Source organism: Colossoma macropomum, unplaced genomic scaffold, assembly GCF_904425465.1.
Source record: "Colossoma macropomum unplaced genomic scaffold, Colossoma_macropomum, whole genome shotgun sequence".
Taxonomy (NCBI): Eukaryota; Metazoa; Chordata; class Actinopteri; order Characiformes; family Serrasalmidae; genus Colossoma; species Colossoma macropomum.
The window spans coordinates 38,190,033-38,208,062 of NW_023494793.1; the positions used below are offsets into that span (position 1 = coordinate 38,190,033).

At 39.0% G+C, this 18,030-nt stretch overlaps 1 protein-coding gene across 2 annotated transcripts in view; it reads right to left on the bottom strand.

Annotated features, from left to right (window-relative positions):
- Positions 1–740: 740 nt before the first annotated feature.
- Positions 741–18,030, bottom strand: part of irak1 (interleukin-1 receptor-associated kinase 1) — a 17,779-nt gene continuing 489 nt past the window's right edge. The window contains exons 1-14 of one of the 2 annotated variants that reach the window (XM_036579480.1): positions 17,903–18,030; positions 15,467–15,634; positions 13,673–13,810; positions 12,685–12,781; positions 12,331–12,505; positions 12,051–12,115; positions 11,510–11,624; positions 10,651–10,763; positions 9,311–9,518; positions 8,871–8,939; positions 8,562–8,786; positions 6,802–7,264; positions 4,550–4,660; positions 741–2,582 (exon numbers count right to left, since the gene is read on the bottom strand). The exon at positions 17,903–18,030 is cut by the window's right edge and continues 489 nt beyond it. In XM_036579480.1, coding sequence (XP_036435373.1) covers positions 2,515–2,582; positions 4,550–4,660; positions 6,802–7,264; positions 8,562–8,786; positions 8,871–8,939; positions 9,311–9,518; positions 10,651–10,763; positions 11,510–11,624; positions 12,051–12,115; positions 12,331–12,505; positions 12,685–12,781; positions 13,673–13,810; positions 15,467–15,634; positions 17,903–18,014 — 2,127 coding nt within the window. In that variant the 5' untranslated portion in view covers positions 18,015–18,030 and the 3' untranslated portion in view covers positions 741–2,514. Of the gene's footprint in view, positions 2,583–4,549; positions 4,661–6,801; positions 7,265–8,561; positions 8,787–8,870; positions 8,940–9,310; positions 9,519–10,650; positions 10,764–11,509; positions 11,625–12,050; positions 12,116–12,330; positions 12,518–12,684; positions 12,782–13,672; positions 13,811–15,466; positions 15,635–17,459; positions 17,870–17,902 lie in introns of those variants that run through there. The other variant, XM_036579479.1, reaches the window with a different exon arrangement.

Consider the following 18,030-nt stretch of genomic DNA (forward strand, 5'->3'; position numbering starts at 1 on the left):
TCATTTTTTGCTCATTGCTTCTAGAAACAACATATACTTCCCCTGACGTTCCACTTAACATTTCCACCATTCTGCCTGCTTTCTGGCAAAGTAAGTTAATGTTAGGCTAACGCTGATAGTTTATGTTCACTGATACAGGTTGGGTATTGGGGTGTAGGCACCCAAACATAGCTGTTTTGAAAATTTCCTGAGTTTTGCTTTCCTGTGGACCTTCTTGCTTTCTAGAGATAAATAGCCAGGCCTTAAGGCTGACGAGGTTGAGAGCCCCTCTTATAGTTCTTTTTCAAAGGTCCATCTAATAATGAATAACAAATATATCAGCTTTTTATAACTGCTTAAACCTCAACAATAAACTCAAATAAATCCTCATTTAAATAAACAAAATTCAGCATAATGTGAAAGTGTAAATAATTTCAAAAATCTGAAACCGCAAGATTTCTAACCACCGACTTAGTCAATGCAAGTATATATACTCAGCTCCCACACAAATACATCAACATTTTCTCATTAAATCAGTCACTCAACTCAAATATGTATATAAAACTTCATTAAACATGGATGTCATAGTATAAAGACTACAACTCAAACATTCCATCTTTTCATAATTACATACTTTGACCAAGCTCAAATTTTGACAAACAATAAACAAACAATTGGTTAAATAAGCAAAATAAAAGACTCAAAATATATATAATAAAAGACAGTGGTTTACATACCATGATTACATTCTTCTTAAATTCACTATAATACCAGTGGTTAAATAGCAGTGCAGTATGACTGAAAGATACTAAAGTAAGCACATACTGTGTAAAAATGACTGCAGTACCTAAATTCGGGTGCAGTTTACCCCACAATAACACTAGCAAAGTTCAACTCCTACAGCAAACATCCCAGTAGATAGTAAACCATTTATTACACATGAAGCACCTCATGTAGTAGATAAGTATTGCAAAAGTCATTTGTAATAATGTAGCACTTCCACTGTTTACATATTGAGTTTGTAGGAAGTTCAAAGCTGTTGTGTAAAACAGTAAGAAAGGTTTAAAGGAGAATTACATAGATTTTTCAAAATTACTGCATAATTAAATCACAGAGATGTAAACAAAGGCATTAAAAGTGGTTTGGTGTGCAGTGGTTCACTTTAGAGAAACTCAGATTTCTTTACAGGTGGTGATAGGAACCAAAAATCTCAACGTAAAGCAAGTATACAGCCTTTTTATGTACTGCCCAAAATGACCAGTGAACCAACACATCATCTGGGTTTTTATAAGAAATGTTGATGATGGTGAAATAAAAATAGTGGAATATCTGAGAGAAAAAAAAGTTTTCTCTGGGGAATATTTTGCCTCACAATGCCCCGCATTTACCTCTCCACCACAAATGTATTTTAAAGATATGTTTTAGGCCAAAACTTTCTTAAAACTATCACAAAACAAAAGGCTGTCGCACTACGCAACATATTTGCAATCATTTCATGTAATAACTTTCTGTGAAGGAGCTTTTAGAGGTGTTTCGGACATCTGGTTCCCATCACCACCACTGTGAACACTTCTGACTAAGCTTTTCTAGAATGGAGCACTTCACACCAAACCATCACTCACACTGAATGACTGTTTAGACCATAACAATTTAACTATGCGGAAATTTGGAAACATCACTGGAATTCCCCATTAAAAGAAAAGAAAACACATGTATGCGCTCCTTTTACTCTGCGAAGGCCATATTCATAAGAGAAATGCTCTTTTCATCACAGCACATTCACAGAAGCAACAGGGAAATGTCTATACGTTTCCTCAGCAGGAGGGGGTTGCATTTTAAATTACAGTTAAACATTTATCTTACTTTAACAATCTGAAACGGCAACATTTCTAACTACAGTCAATGCAAGTACATGTTAGCTCCCACACTTATAAACATACACTCTCACGTTAAATTAGCAATTCACACATTAAATTAGCCACTCAAGTACATACATTAAACTTCATTAAACACGGATGAAGTCTGACAGCAGCCAGGCTTAGGATCCTTTCCGCAAATGACAGTCGTAAACAGTACAAGCACACGCTCGGAATTGTAGCCCACCTTGTACCAGTGAGCATTCGCTTCCAGATGGAAGGTAAGGTTTTAGTACAGAAGGAAGAAGAAGGAGACATCTCAAAGGTATTTCCAGCCCTGAGTAAAAGTGGCTTGCTTGCGTAATCTCAACTGTCTAGGAGAATTTGACATTAAAATTCGCCTAACATGCCAAAACAATATTACAGATGCCATAATTCACACACATGACACTTTCCAGTGGTTATGCAACATACTTGTATTGGGCAAGTAAGTTAGAATTCGTGGTTCAGTAGTAAACAATAGTATCCAAAGAAAACACTTTCTGTAGGTCACCATTTGGTGTTGAGAACTCTGATGTTGGGAAATCCTGAACAGCTTCTGAACCCCTCTGTGTCCGATTCCCTCTTAAGTGTTGGCCTCATACTTCAGCACACATCAGTTCACGTCAGCTCCAGATCCCTAGCCAAAATTGCTGGAGCTCTCATCGCTCTCCTCTGGTTCCCGTCTTTGAGAATTTGTTACTCTGTCTGCAAAGGGAATAACAGAAATAATGAAAATGATGCCCTGAACAATTCCAGGTACTGTAAGATACAGAAAATAATCATATTTAAATTGCAATACTGGTCAGAAACATCACAATTAGATAATTCCCCCAAAACTGTTTAGGCCCAATCATCCATACATTATGTCTGACAACATGAACGGAGTAAGGTATTGTTATCACACAGAATCATTTATAGAAACTAGAAGTTGGCAGTATACCGGTTCATCTCACACTTCCTTAAAATTGTTCCTCAGGTATATTTTGGCCCAATCCCATTTCACCCCTCACCCCTACCACTTAGCCCTTAGCCCCCCATTTTACTGTTCACGCCTAAGCATAGGGTGTCCTGAATTTTGTTGAGATAGAGCGGTAGGGCGAAGTGTTAGGGCTACATGGCCCTCCAAACAGAGGATTTTCAGAGGCTCCAAACAGAGTGTAATGAGAAAAAAGACTGAAAAACTGTAAGATGACTGCACAAGCAACCAAAGAAGCCCACAAATGGGAGCATTTTCTCTATCAAAAATTATGATAACCGTTGTATTGTCTTAGTTCAATGTCATTTCAATGTTTTATGGTCCTTTTCTTCATAACAAGCATAAAAAAATCACTAATAGTGTGCTAATGTCTCGGTAGCCAGCTAGCTCATTTTCCCGTTCCACCTTAAATAGTCCAGCAGTTCTGACACCTGAAGCAGCAGAATGTAACTGACAACATGTGGAACAGGAAAATTCGAACAAGAAGCTGGCGAATATCTGACTTCAGCTTCATATCACTGAAGAATTAGTGGTGGGCGATAATAAATCCCCAAATTGTCCCCATCTTTGAGGGCATATGATGCCCTAAATGTAACTAAAGCCCAGCAGTGAGGAGCTGAACTTCACCCTCCTCTGCTGTCACTGCAGACTGGCAGGGTCGCCTACAGAGCAGCACTGGCAGCCTGTTAATGAAGTAATGTTCTTTTTTTATTTGAGGGTCCCATTTCAGAGGGGAAGATTTCAACTACTACACCTTGTTACTCAGTTCCAAGGGGCAAGGTGACACTCAAAAACAAGGGGTAGGGGTGAAAGTAAGAAAAGGGATTGGGCCTTAGTCACAACCGTTAAACCAGCTGGCCAAAAATAAGCTGGTTTAGAAGTGTGGAAAAACAAATTTTTTGCAAATTCCTGCATTTTTTTGCTTCATATTTAATGACTTTTCTTAATTTAATGAGGACAACTGAGTAAATATAAAATTAACATAATGGTATGTTTTTAAAGTGCTGAACACATTTTATATCGAGTTTGACCCCAGACTATTTCAGCTGTATAAAACATAGAAAATATCAAAATTTTACACACATTTGTTTTGGTTGTTTTGGATGATACTGAAGTCACTATAACATGCAATCTTTAAAAGAAGACTTTTCTCAGCTTTAGGGCCCCAACCTAACATAACCACACCTGTAGTAGTGCGAGAACCACTGATAAGTTCACACAACATGAGAGAGGGGAAAATAATTCCCACGAGAACTTTTCCTGGAGGTTTAAGTTGCTGGGGTCAAACTGACCCCAAAGATAAAAGATGTTAGTGAATTTGAGGATAACAGGAGGGTTCAAACGGTCACATCTGAAACAATCAACACAGTAACATCCTGAAAAACACTGCCTACATGTGGTAAACTGTACAAAGTGTTGTGTTTTCTCTGTGGAGCTATGTCTCACTCCCTTTGAGATCAGGCCGGTCTTCTGATCTGAAAAGTGTGAGCTAAATTTGGCTCTCGCTGGTGAGATCAAAATCACTTAGCTACTGATTTACATGAACAAAAAAGATTAAATCTTCAAAGTGCAGCTTCACATTTTGGAACTGTAGATAATGAATCCAAAAGGGGGTTCATTTCCACTCTTCTTTTTAACACACACACATTCTTTAATCAGATAAAATCTGCCATCTGGTTGCATTCTGAGGACTTACATGATGGAGTGGCAGATGAGAGGAGGTCTGAGGTTGGTATTCTCCCTTCTTCATAAAGTGCCATTTTCTCAACTAAGCGCTGTCTGACTGGGTTAATTATCACTCTCTCATCTGCAAAGACAAGGGCAAACAAAACCACAGGATGATCAAGTTCAAAAGCTGCTGATTTTGCTGAATTTGCTGAACTATTTTTAATAAACAGTGCTGAAATACAAAACTCCTGAATTCCTGAATCAACTAGGCATAGAATCAGACAGTATTTGTTCTTAACTGATCAGCAGTCACCCGATTTATTTTCATTTTAGCCGATCTGATAAAGATTTTATTGTTTAAATAATGTTGGACCCCACCATCCCGTGTTTCATATCAGTGTGCTCATTTAACCCAGTGGTCACCAGCCCTGGTCCTGGACATCTTCCTCCCAGCAGAGTCTAGTTTCAACCACAATCTGCAACACGTGCTCCAGCTCATTTACTTCTTCAGAACTTCCAGACTGGCTGGATCAGATACATTAGTGTTAGATAAAGCAGGATAGCATGTTAGATGCAGGCTGGCATTAAACTCTGCAGGGAAATAGATCTCCAGGAGGGGTGGTGACCACTAGGGTCGTCTTGAGGGGTGGGTGGGGCGTGTACCGAGTCAGCTTATGCAGGACCCTTCTGACATGATTCTGTTCTAGATTCATTGCTCTTCTCAAACACAATCCAGACACAAGCAACCAGTAGAAATATTACTCTGTATCTTCAATATATTGCATAACAACCAATAACAACATCCACTTGGCCTTTCTTACAGCAAACGTAGCAGCGTAATCTGTAAGCGTAGGAAGGTTTAGTTACCCTCTATATTGCTAAATATACATATAGGTTGCCGACAAAACAAAAGCTTTTGTCTCCATTTTGTTGTTTCGACCTTGTCATCAATTTCATGATGAATGGAGAAATAAAAATGCTACACAATGACTTAGACACAAATCTCGTCACTTTAACTTACATCAAAAGCAAGGAATGTTTCTTCTTTCCCCTGTAAAGTTACTTTTTGGGAGATAATTATAAAATAGGATTTGCTATTTGATGCAGGTGCACAATTTTAGCCCCAATTTTCCCTTTTTTATTTATTTTATTTTTTTTTAAGATTTTTGAATTTTAGAAACAATGACAGGCAGTAAGAACTACAATGTTGCACCAGCCAATGAGAGCGTGAGAGAAAACCCTTGGGGAGAAAGGTGTATCTGGAACAAAAGTCACGGCAAAGTGGTTATATGAAAAAGGAGCCATGAATATTGACTGCAGCTGCTCAATCACTCACTGGCAAGGTTACGAGCAGCCGCTAAGAGCAGCGTTCTTTAATGTGCTGGTTAACCCAGGAAACGGAAGAGACACTATTAGAGAGAGTCTGAAATCTGTACCATGGTCTACATTTTTAGTGTCCTTGTCTTTCAGTTAGAGCAAGTTAATCAGGCAGTTGATAGACAGTTTTTATGGGATTTGGGGATTCTTGCTTTGCCACGGTTCCTGATCCTGAAGACTAAGCCTTCCTTGTCCGCACTCAACCATATAGTGTGCATCCCTTAAATCAGGAATGTCCAGTCTTATCCGCAAAGGGCCAGCATGGGTGCAGGTGTTGGTTCCAAACAAGAAGAGCACACCTGATTCCACTTGTTTAATCAGTCAGTCTCAGTCTTTAAACAACCAATCATGTGTGCTCCTGCTTTATTGCAACGAAAACCTGCAGCCACACAGGCCCTTCATGGATAAGACTGGACACCCCTGCCTTAAATTAATTTCTCCTCTCACTACAGGGCCCTGTAAAGTGTGGCCCTGCCCAAGACACAGCCCTGGGGTCCCCCTAAAGTAGCCTGCAAAGTGTGAGCGTCAAGTAAAGAGAAAATAAACAAGGTTACTGTCATTGTTGCTTGTTGCTTTCAAAACAAAGAGAAGAAAAAAATATGGCTAATAAAACACAGTCAAAAAAATCAGCCATCGACAGCCAGTTAGTGACCCTGGGAAAAATGAATCAATGAACTTTGGTATCTTGGTTGATTTTTACAAAAACAACTAAAAACAAATACTGTAACTTGTATAAAAAAAGAGGTGCTTCTAGTAGTTAAACTAATCTTAATGTTACAGTGTTTTATTACAATGATTTTGCACAACTGGCATTGAGAAATATTGACGTTGAGTGTTAAGCTTTGTTTCCAGCCACCACTCCAAAGCACAGATTTAACCCGTAATGCTCAACTGAGCTTTTACCTGAACTGCAGCTGGATGGAAACGGCGTAACAACAGAGAAGCTGCTTGAATGTGTGCTCTTAACATCACTGTGTCCGCCAGACCACGGCTGAGACTGATTTGTCTGTGCTGCCAACGGTGATGCAAAACACTGAGAGAAGCCCTGACTCTCATCTGATTCGCAGGGTGCACGAACTGAGGAGTACTGAGTATCCCATAATCCTTCACTCCTTTGTGACTCTGGGGCTTCTGAGTGAGTCACTGCAGAAGGGAGAGGGAGTGAGCTGTGTTTGTGTGGGCAGCAGTAAGTGTCCTCTTGGGGACCAAGCTTAGAGAACTGATGAGCGAGAGAGTCCAGAGAGCGGCTTTCAGAGCACAGCGGCATCGGGGTGGACAGATGCGGAGGAGCCAGAGACATTTTGACTACGCCAGACCTGCCAAAGGCCTTCAGTCCCAAATGCACGTCTTGGAGAGTTTTGAAGACCTGATGGAAGAGATTACACAATTTAAGACCAAAACAAAACTTCTGAACTGAAATGTATCAGGAGGGTCTTAACTACAAGTTAGACTACATTTTATGATGCTGAAAATTTATTTATGGGACCTTAAAGTGATGCCAGCTGTAGTAAAATTAAATTCATGTTACTTTCTTCAGTCCATAATAACTATTGCAACACAAATTTACACATAAGCTCTAAATCTGTACATTGGTGTCATGAAAATGTATTGAGGAATTAACTGAAGATTTACAATGCAACATGTTTGATAAATTGCCAGGCATTACTGAAAAACTTTTAATAAGAAAAAGGCATATTCACACCAAGTACAACTGTTTCAGATGTGAAAAAACACATGCAATTTTTAACATAGGTGAAGCTTCACATCAAGTCCAAGTGTTTTTTGTTTTTTTTTGTTTTTTTTTTAAAAGAAGACTGAGGGAAAAGGAAGGAAAAATCTATTCTTCACTTAGTAACAACAATGAATTACCATTTTTCTTTTAAGCACACACTGGGAACAAACATTTTACAAAAACAATGAACATTAACAGACTAGGATTCACCTAAATAAATAAAAAACAGCTATAAACCATTTCTATGCTATACAAAGGTATTTTGCCATCATTCCTCAGCCTTTCAGCTTCTGGCATGTATTTTCCGTAACCTCTGCACTTTTACAGTCATTGTGCTGCTTGTCGTTTAATCTTTGTGCCATACCACAAGCAAGACAAGCTGTTCTGCTGTCATCATGATGCACTGTGGTTTGAACTGCAACCATGATAACAGAGCTCTGATGGGTCAGCCTGATTTAACACAGCCCGTCAGTTCACTGCAATGAATGTGCAAATGTTCACTTTAAAAACTTGATAAACTTTTTTAGAAAATAGTTTAAGGTAGAAAATTTACAATTTTTGAGTTAATTATTCATTTTTGTACTACATTATGGTGGTGCAACATATATATTAATAGTGACCACTGATATATCAATTGTGAAGACACCAGTTTTGGCGCCTTCATTTGCAATTACTGCTACTGAGCTTGGGAAGAATGTGTTCTATGTCAAAGTACACTTGATTGTGGAAATTTGGTTGATGTGATTTCAGAAATTTGCAAAGCAGCTGCAAGTTCTAATGCAGTAGAAACAGTGTCTTGTTTTAAAAATTAAAGTTGGGTCTGTTGAAATTCCTTGGATTACTAAACCTGAACTAAGATAAAATGAAAATGAACCAATACATAACTAACATAATACAGCTGGTACAGTGGAGCGGGCTACTTTTATCCTACCTCGGTCATTGGAGGCCTCTTCTTTCTCCGGCGGTCTAAGCAGCGGCACGCCAGTTGAGAGAGTTCCCTTGAACCATGAGGGTCAGAAATGCCTTCCGTCATCAGCCGAGGATCCAGATGCTTCTTCCAGATGTTTTCAGCTGCCTGGGAAAAGGCCAGCTCCCTAGAATTCCTCCCTTTACTGAAGCTCTTCCCATCATCCTCAACTTCTGACACCAGGTCTTTCTGTGTAAAGCAGAGATCGTCTTTAGCCTTTGTTGTTAACTGCTAATAACATATGCAGTTCAATATGAATGTAAAGCTTCTCACCAGGTAGACAGTCTTTGACTTGCTGTCAGTTTCTAATGCTCTTCTGCCTGTGAGGACCTCCAACAACACCTGTGGGACCAGGGGAATCAGTGAATGAAACTGCACTGCCCAGTGAGAGTTCAATATTGAACCTATTACCTGCATATTCCCAAGCAGCTGAGACACTTAAGATTAAATTACAATAATGAATAACATTAAACAAGACATTCAACTGTCTTTTTTAGCAATGAGGCTTCATAATAGTTTTTGTTTTATTGATCAACTCAATAACAATCAAATGGTGTCTATTTTCTTTGACTGGCCATAAAATTAAACTCTGTATCTTTACTCAAAGTCAAATATGTGCTGTCTCATCCAGAACTGTCACGTAATCTTGTGTGATTATATCAGCCAATTAAGGCCTATTAATGCCTCTAATCTAAATAAATGACAGCTCGCACCACTCCGAAACTGTAGATGTCAATCTCCATGCCCAGCTGGCCATCTTTCAGGTATTCATCAGGCAGGTACGCTAGTGTTCCCCGCACTGTCGCTGTCTGAGCCACACTGCTCGTCTTCCCTGGAGTTCTGCTGGGGTTGTGACACAGCCGTGCGAGGCCAAAGTCCCCCAGCTTGGGTTCAAGGTGTTCCCCTAGAAGGATGTTGGAGCTGTCGGGGAGGATGATTTAATTAAACTCAGAAACTGCACAAGGCTGCAATATCTGTCAATTACTATAGAATATGGCCTGGATATCAGAAAAAAACAGAACAATATTTAAAAAAAAAACAAATGAAAAATTAACCTTAATATAAAATAATGTCATTATTAGTCCTTAACAAGCCAGCGGTTACTTATTATAAAAGCAGGTAATTAGTAGGCTGCTTATTACTACATTATTAAGCAGTAACTAGAATGAATTAAGCATTTTTCAGAGCACTTGTAATATTCTTTAAAGTCTCCATATCCTACATTTTTCTTGCATATTGTTTTTTTCTAAAAACAGTATTTTTACTTCAAGATTTTCCGTCCTCTCTTTATCCCCGGGAATTAAACAGGCTGTTTTTGTTACTATGCCTTTAAGACTGATATATGCAAACGAGCGCTGTTCTGATTGGCTGCCCTGTACTAAGCCACACTGGAAAAGTAGTTTGAGCTAAAACATTCCTTTCAAACGGGACTATACTGCTGTTGGCTGAATAGGCAGATAAATGTAAATGCATCAGTTTTTGTGACATCACTAAAACAGTGCATTCAAAACAAACTTTTTTGCAGCTTTGTTTCCATATATGGTCTCTGTGCATTGTGGAGTGAACAGTATGTTTTAAAACTCTTAATGTTTACATACTTCATCAAACTCTTATTTCAAAAAAGTGAGGAAAATTTCGTTTTTCATGATATGGCCCTTTAACAAGCCAGTAGCTGGTATTTAACTGGCTGCTCATCACTACATTATTAAGCAGTAACTAAGGAAAAATACAACTTTTCCAGAGCATTTTTATTCATTTAGCTATGGTTTAAACTGTGCTTCACTTTACATGCATGTGTTCTCCTGGAGAAAGGAAAATGTATAATGCACAAATAAACATGCTTACTTCACCACAGTTATTGCTAAATAATGCAGTATTAGGCAGCTTGTTGATCTATAGGCTTGATTAGTGCATTAGAATGACATTTACGTATGTTTATTCATCCACATTAAGCAGCTCTAATTTGTATGCTTTGGAAAAGATTCTCATTTCAGAGTCAATATGATTCATTTATCAGTAAAGAAATGAAGGTATTTAATCGATTTGGGCCCACCTTTTGACATCTCCATGAATTAGTGCAGGGGAACAAGAATGGAGATACTGAATAGCTTTTGCTGAGCCCAACAACACATTCACACGCTGTGACCAGGAGAGGGCAGTACTATTCTGTAAGACACAAAAAAACCAACAGTTTGAGAAGGACTTGATAATTAGCTTACAAATAATTAAGTTACAAACCCATTTTCAAAAAAAGCTGGTACAGTAAAAGATAAAATGCAAATAAAAACAGATAGCAGTGATTTATAAATACACTTTGACCTGGATATGAACAAAAAACAGTACAAAGACAAGGTATTTAATGTTTCACCTTATTTTTAATTTTGCAAACATATGCTCATTCTGAAATTGATGCCTGGAAAGCATTTTTAAAAAGTTGGGACAGGGGACTCCCTGTATGTAAATCAAGTAAGAGCAGATAAACACTAAACATTTTCCAATACTGAGAGAAAAATACTGATCCCAGAACATCCGGAGATGTTATTTGCAGTTTTAAGCTTAAGCACACAGCATATCGTCGCTGTCCAATGAAAACCATGTATCTCCATTTTTGTTGATTTTTATGTTTTCTACATCATTTCAACACACCAGCTGCCCTTTAAATTGTGTAAAAATTTCATGATGCTTGGGCCAAAAGAAACGCTCCAAAATCAATTGAAATAAAATCTCTTAACTTTGACTTACATTGAAAGGACAGAGTGTTTTTGCCTTTTCCTGTAAAGTTACTGTTTCGGAGATACTTGTTTTTCTTTGGACAGCGACGACATACAAGCCTAAGTTCTCCATATCCAAAAAAAAAGAGAAACTCAGGTCTCAGGTGCAACTTGAAGGCTGCTCTGAGTAACACGTCTTACTTCACAGTGCAGCCGGTCCTCCAAAGAGCCACTGGGCATGAAGACATATATGAGGCAATATGTTCCACCTCCCACACTATAGCCAACCAAGTCCATTATGTTCGGATGCCTGTATCTGTCAGGGAGGGAGAAAACAAGTTGTGCTGAAAGAGGTCTGCTAACGAAGTAAGATCACAGATTTGCTGAAAGTGCAAAGCAAGAAGAGCGTGCTAAGATAAAAGCCGTACGACCCCGTTAAGAATCAAACCAAAGGCAACTAACCACAACAAAGGGAGGAGGAGAAGCAGAAGACTTTCGTTTTTTTCTAGGCTGGGCCGGCATGTGGCTGGCACAGAAGGCAATGAAAATTTCAGGCGGGGGAAGTTCCGTCTATGCGTTTTTGTTGATATGAAAGAAAAGAAAGAAAGAGACAAGTCATTTCTAAGACAGAGAGCAGTGCCACCTCAACATGTAAGAAAGGAGGAGGAAAAAAGTGAGAGCAAGATGAAGGAAGGAGATGCTCAAGCTGCCAAAGCAAGCATGGAAAGTAAAGGCTTCTTACTGTGAGAGTCTTTCCACCTCGGTTTTAAAACTTTCCTTCACCACACTCCAGCCCATATGGGAATCCTGCTTAAGACATTAAGAAATTCCCATTAACGCACAGTCAAAGGACACCTGGCACTGACATCAAAGGCACTGCTGAAAAACAAATCCCAAATTTAAATCACTTCTTGCTGAGGCAAAATACAAGTAAGAGAAAACGGCCCAAAAACAGATTAATTTGCTGATGGACCTTCACGATTCTTACAGTTTCACATGCATCTACGCATTCATTCACTCGCCTCTTTCAGCCTCTTGACTGCAAAGTCAGTGTTCCTCACGGAGGCGCGGTACACATGCCCAAAGCCTCCCTCTCCAATCTGCCGAGATGCAGAGAAATTGTCCGTGCCCTGCTGCACTTCTTCAAACGGCCAGCACAGGACGCTAGCGAACAGAGACGTGGGGAGCTGCATGGCACTCGCAAGAATGCTGCCAACAAACATTATCGCATATGTGAATGAAAAATAAATGACAGCAAAACCCTGTACTACCTTCTCAGTACAGAGAAAATAACACTGATTTTATAAAAATTAAACGAACAGAAAACATCCCGTTTGGATGCAGATCTGATCTTTCTCATCATCTCTCAATCAGACAGTACCTCTTTTTTCGCAGACTGTGTTGACTGCAGACACAAGCGTGTCGACTCCAGATCCGGGGGTGGGGGTCCGGGTTTGGGCAGCAGCCTGTTCTCTACAGACACAAACACAACAATCCGAACACTCCCATGAGCTGTGACAATACCTGAGCTCCAATCAGACGGCTCAGATTTACTGGGGCAAAACACACGTGCTGAAAAATGCTGCCACCATTTTCTGTTGCATGACCATTTTCACAAACTGAATAAAATTCCTGCTGACTAGTTTTCTCCACAGGCCAAAGACATGCATGGTACATGCATTAGCACATCAGGTCTGTATACGACAGGCAGAATAAATTATTTTTTAAGTAGTTATAGTTTCAGGCTTTAATATGTTGCTATGGAATTTCAGAAATCCATAGACTAGGGCTGCATGATATGGACAAAATAACTACAGCATTAATACTGTAATACTCTGCAACCGCTCTATAACTTTCAATATATTAGAAACTGATTGATGAACACAGATGTGGCATAGTTACAACCAGACAACGTACTTATTGTGTTCCAGAAGAGTGTTTTGGTGATGCTGGGCTACGACACCATTATATCTGTATTTTGTTCATTTTACTGCTTTTGCAACCCGACAAAAGACATTTCACAATTATTTTTAATGCTAATTTAGTCCCAATTTCTACATTTTCTAAATGTGTATATATCACCAACAATATCAGCATCAGCAGAAATTTACGTGAAAAAAAAATCAGATATCGGCCCACATTTCTCATATGAGTGCATCCCTAGTTACAACTGGTCTGCATTATTTTGACCAAAATTATTTGCTTTTTTTGAATGATTTTGCTGCACTAAATTCATAAAAAATGCCAACACTGCACAATACACAGGTTTTGTGTCTGGACAGAGGTCTCATTTGCATATTGCAGCTTTTGTGTTATCATGCAGCCCTACCATATCAATGGTACAAAGATTTAGTAAGGCGTTACCATGGCTAGGAAGCGGCTGGGTAACATCTTTAGATGGGGTAAACAGTGATGAGGGGGGAGTGCTGTAGCGGGTGAGGCTGGGAGGTGGCAGGGAGCTGAAGGGGAGTGAGACAGAGCTAGGCTGTGGAATACGCCTCCCTGCGGGAAAACACATAGAGCTGCGTGAGGAAATTGCTGGGAATGCTGGAAAAATGTGTTTAGATTGCAAAGTCATCAAATGTAAACTCTACAATCTTAGATGCCTAGAATTTACAGTTTTCAGCCACAACACGTACGACATACCGTGGACAAAACTGCATTCCTTAGCTAAAAAGAGTAGCAGTAATCTTAAAGCTTGAAGGGATAGGCAGCATGACAGTTACTGTGATAAATTATGTCATTATATGTTTTTCTGAGCATAAGGAGGACCATCTGACCAACACCAACCAACTGCATGTTTCATTAGAAAAAGAACATAAACAGATCTGGATTTTGTGCAGAACAGTATGTGAAACATAAAATAAAAATAATTGCAGTCAGTTTTAAAATGTGACACAACTGGTGCACACAGACTGGTGCCTATTGTGATAGGTATCAGTAATAATCAATATTACCAATATTTTTTAAGTATTACGATGTTGAACGACATTAGTAAGTCTATGAGAGATTATTTCAAAAGTCAGTGTGGTTTGAGGCGAGTATGTAATTTCAAGATGTCAATAAACACATTTTCTGTTTTCTTTCGTTTAGATGAGCTGGCCTCAACCCAACTGATGAAAATGCACCCAATTAAATTCTGTTTGTTGCAACTGTGAATGCTAAAAATTGCGGAAAATGACTGCAATCAGCTCAAATAATTGCAGCAATTATGTAAAAATTGTGACAGGACTAGTAATGATTTGAAGAAAAAAAAAAATCATAGCACGGTGCTAAAAATAAAGAGTCCCTGATGCCACTGGAAACATCAGATTCTCTTACATGGTAAAATCACCAGTTTCGAGGTCTGTTCTCTGCTACAGATAAATGCTGATAACTATGCCAGTGTAGGCAGTTGAAAGGATTAGTAAATTACCACTAGTACAGCAACAAAGGCTAAAAGGAAGATGAAGAAGTCCAGATGAAGATGGCAGATTTGATCATGAACCAGTTTTCAAAACACAAAACAGCCTAAGCTAAATAGACGAAGTATTTCGGCAACACTTTACTTTGAGTGGCCCTTTTTAGACAAAGCAAACACTCAACGGACTCTGAGTAACATGTCGAAAACATATGAGGGTCAGGATTAGCTTTTGGGTTGAGGTTAAGGTTAAGGTTAGAGCTAAGATCAGGGCCAGGGTGAGGGTTAGGTGTTGGGTAAGGTTGGGTAAGGTTAGGTTTTGCGTAATGGAAGTAACATATTAACGGTACATCTACTTAATGTAAGTAATGTGTCAGCAGAACATCAAGATATTTACTTCAATGTATTCAGATGCTGCACTTCTGCTACTTCACTGATTTGTTGTTGATGTGTTACTGATAACCTGTAAGGAGTTTATTAATCATCTACAAAGGACCACTTCAAATATAGTGTTACCAGTATTTCCTCAGTCCAAGACTAGACTAGACCAGCATCTGCAGGCCTAGTCCACTGACATTTGAGTTTGCAAAATTACTCGCTGTACCTACAGTGTTTTTGCTCTGCACCAACCAAGTTATAAGTTTATGCAAAACTAATCACACCCTATCACACCAGTATAGCAGAGTTGATGAGAGTGGCTAAACAGTTAATCACAATCACACGGCTTTCAGAATAAAAGGTAAGGATCATTAACTCACATTTAAGGATGATATCTCTTGGCCTTAACAGCTCCAGGTCTTGGAGGAGGTCCACGAGCTCCCCAACTGTGCCGTTTCTACAGCCCCACTTGTGCATTAGTGTTTCCGTCCGTCGGCTGTTTTGCTCCACCAGCCGTAGTTCAGTCTGATCCGATATTACTTGGGATGCTGGATTGGGAATAAGAACAATCTCAGTCTATCTTCATTAGATAACTTTGAAAAAAAAATATGTCAGTAAACTCTGCTAAACATATCCGGAGTGAATTAAGTCACCGATTTAGCACATTTCAATGATTGCAGGCAGACTTTCTCATGGCCTTTTTTTTTACCCTTCCAGCTGCTAAGTCCACCCACCAACTGACTAAGCAGGCACCCACGAGGCCTGGATTCCATCTTATGTTAGATCTTTTGGCTTCTTGAGACGGGAATGAATAAGAGATTCATAAGAGAAGCGCTCCCAGATCAGTTTAGGGTTTGTGTGGCTATTAAACAACAAAGCTGTTTCTTTCATTGTTTATTTAACTAGCATTACCTAAATAAATATCCCCCTTTAATAATTAACCCTCTCAGAGTTGAGTTCAATTTCCAGTAAGAGGCAGACATATGGCATCTAATATTGACATATAAACAAAAGACAATATATTTATGTGAAATGCACTGGTACACTGGTTTCACTGCTTCACTGGTTTCTAAAGAAACTAAGCAAACCAAATTTTTTCACAGTGTTAGAAGCCGGATGCCTACCTCAAGGAAGTTACTACAAAAAATACACATGAACGCCTGAGACTTTGCTCTAGGACAGTTTTGAGACAAAGTTTCAGCCTAAAACATTTTTTAAATTCATTCATGGTGGAGAGGTACATGCAGGGTGTTGTGAGGCAAAACAGTCCCCAAATAAACTTTTTTTTTTTTTCAGGTTGAACACTATTCTACCATTACATTTCATATACAATCGCAGAAGACATGTAGGTCACTGTCATTATGGATAGTCAATGAAATGGTTACATCTGCATGACCCCTGGTTCCCATCACCACCATAGTGAATAAATCTGAGTCTGTATGTTTATCTACAATGCAACATTTCACATTAAACCACTCTGAAAGACTTATTTTTGACATTTTTTAAGTACTGAGAAATTATGAAAAATCAGTTGATTTTCTTTCAAACCTTAATGTGAGTTATAGGTTGATACTATTACTAAAAAAAAGACCTAAGCTTAAAAATTAGTGCCTGTGAACTGGAGTCCCTTTAGTGGAGCTCATATCCACTTCTCCATGTTTCCCACCCGGAGAGAGCTATTTGGGCTCCTTTGACTGTGGGACATGGGTTTAGTTCTCATGTTCAGCCTTAGAGAGAAGCAGAGCAATGAATCATTTCATTTCCCACACTAAATTATCTGGAAAGATGACAAAAAAAAAAGATATTCTCCTCTGCATTTTCTGGCTCAAATCCTAACTGGCAGGGCGTCCAAAAAAAAGTGAAATATCATTTAAAAAACTGCATTTCTGGTTAGCTGAAAACAGTCATAGGACTGAGTAAGGCTGGGCAATATGACAATATATATTATTAAAACGTAATACAATACAATATGCTATTCTGAACATATTGTGTGCCGTCCAGACTTGTAGAACACTGACCAAATGCATCTTTCACTATGAAGAGAGCAAAATTTGTCCCACTTAACTGGATTTAGTGCAACGCAGTATGTCAAATATTGAATAAAAATCACTGTGTTCCCAGTTTTTGTTAGAATTTTTTTTACTGTAGCGCTACTGATTCTTTTTTCTGTCCCATCTGATCAGAAATGACATCGTACAATTTCTTGAAGTATCGAAATAATAACTTTATTTTTGCCATATCGCCCACATCTAAGAATGAGATGTTTATCAGGCATCAGTGCGGTAATTTTGTGGCTTAAAGCGACCAAAACCTCTGAAGGAAGAAGCGTCGTAGGTGTCGTTACGCTAAGCTAACTGTCAACAGCTAACTCACCTGAACTTCTTGACCAGCTGACATTTGGGTTTTTAAGGATAACAGCAAGTCAGCTATTTAGCCAACAACATCGTTTAATTAGTGAAAATTAATACACAAAAGTGAGTCGCAAATCAGCATTACAGGAGCGCCGATGAACTTAATTATCGAAGTAATGTTTTCAGAAAAGTTTACAGCTGAACTCGCTAACCTAACGACGTTGAGTTAGCCAAAGCTAGTTCGCCCACCGACGTTACTAAACGCATAACTTTCATTCAAGTTGAGGAAGTCAGCTAAGCTAAGCGCTAGTTAGCCGCTTTCTCAACGCCAGTTTTGAACGTCTTTAATAAAATAAGCCAAACCGTCGGACACCGTATCAAAAATGAACTCCATACATGTTCGTCGTGCGTACAAAACCGTCCGATAGACAAATCCACCTGATAAGGTCGCTGAAATCATCTTACCAAATCTCAGCCAGTCAGAGTCAGAGAGCGAATCCATAACTCGGGTGAACTCGTTCATCCCAGCCGCCGGGAAATTGTAGAGATATTCGCTGTTAAGCCTCAAGTCTGACATCTCCTTAGAGCTGGGA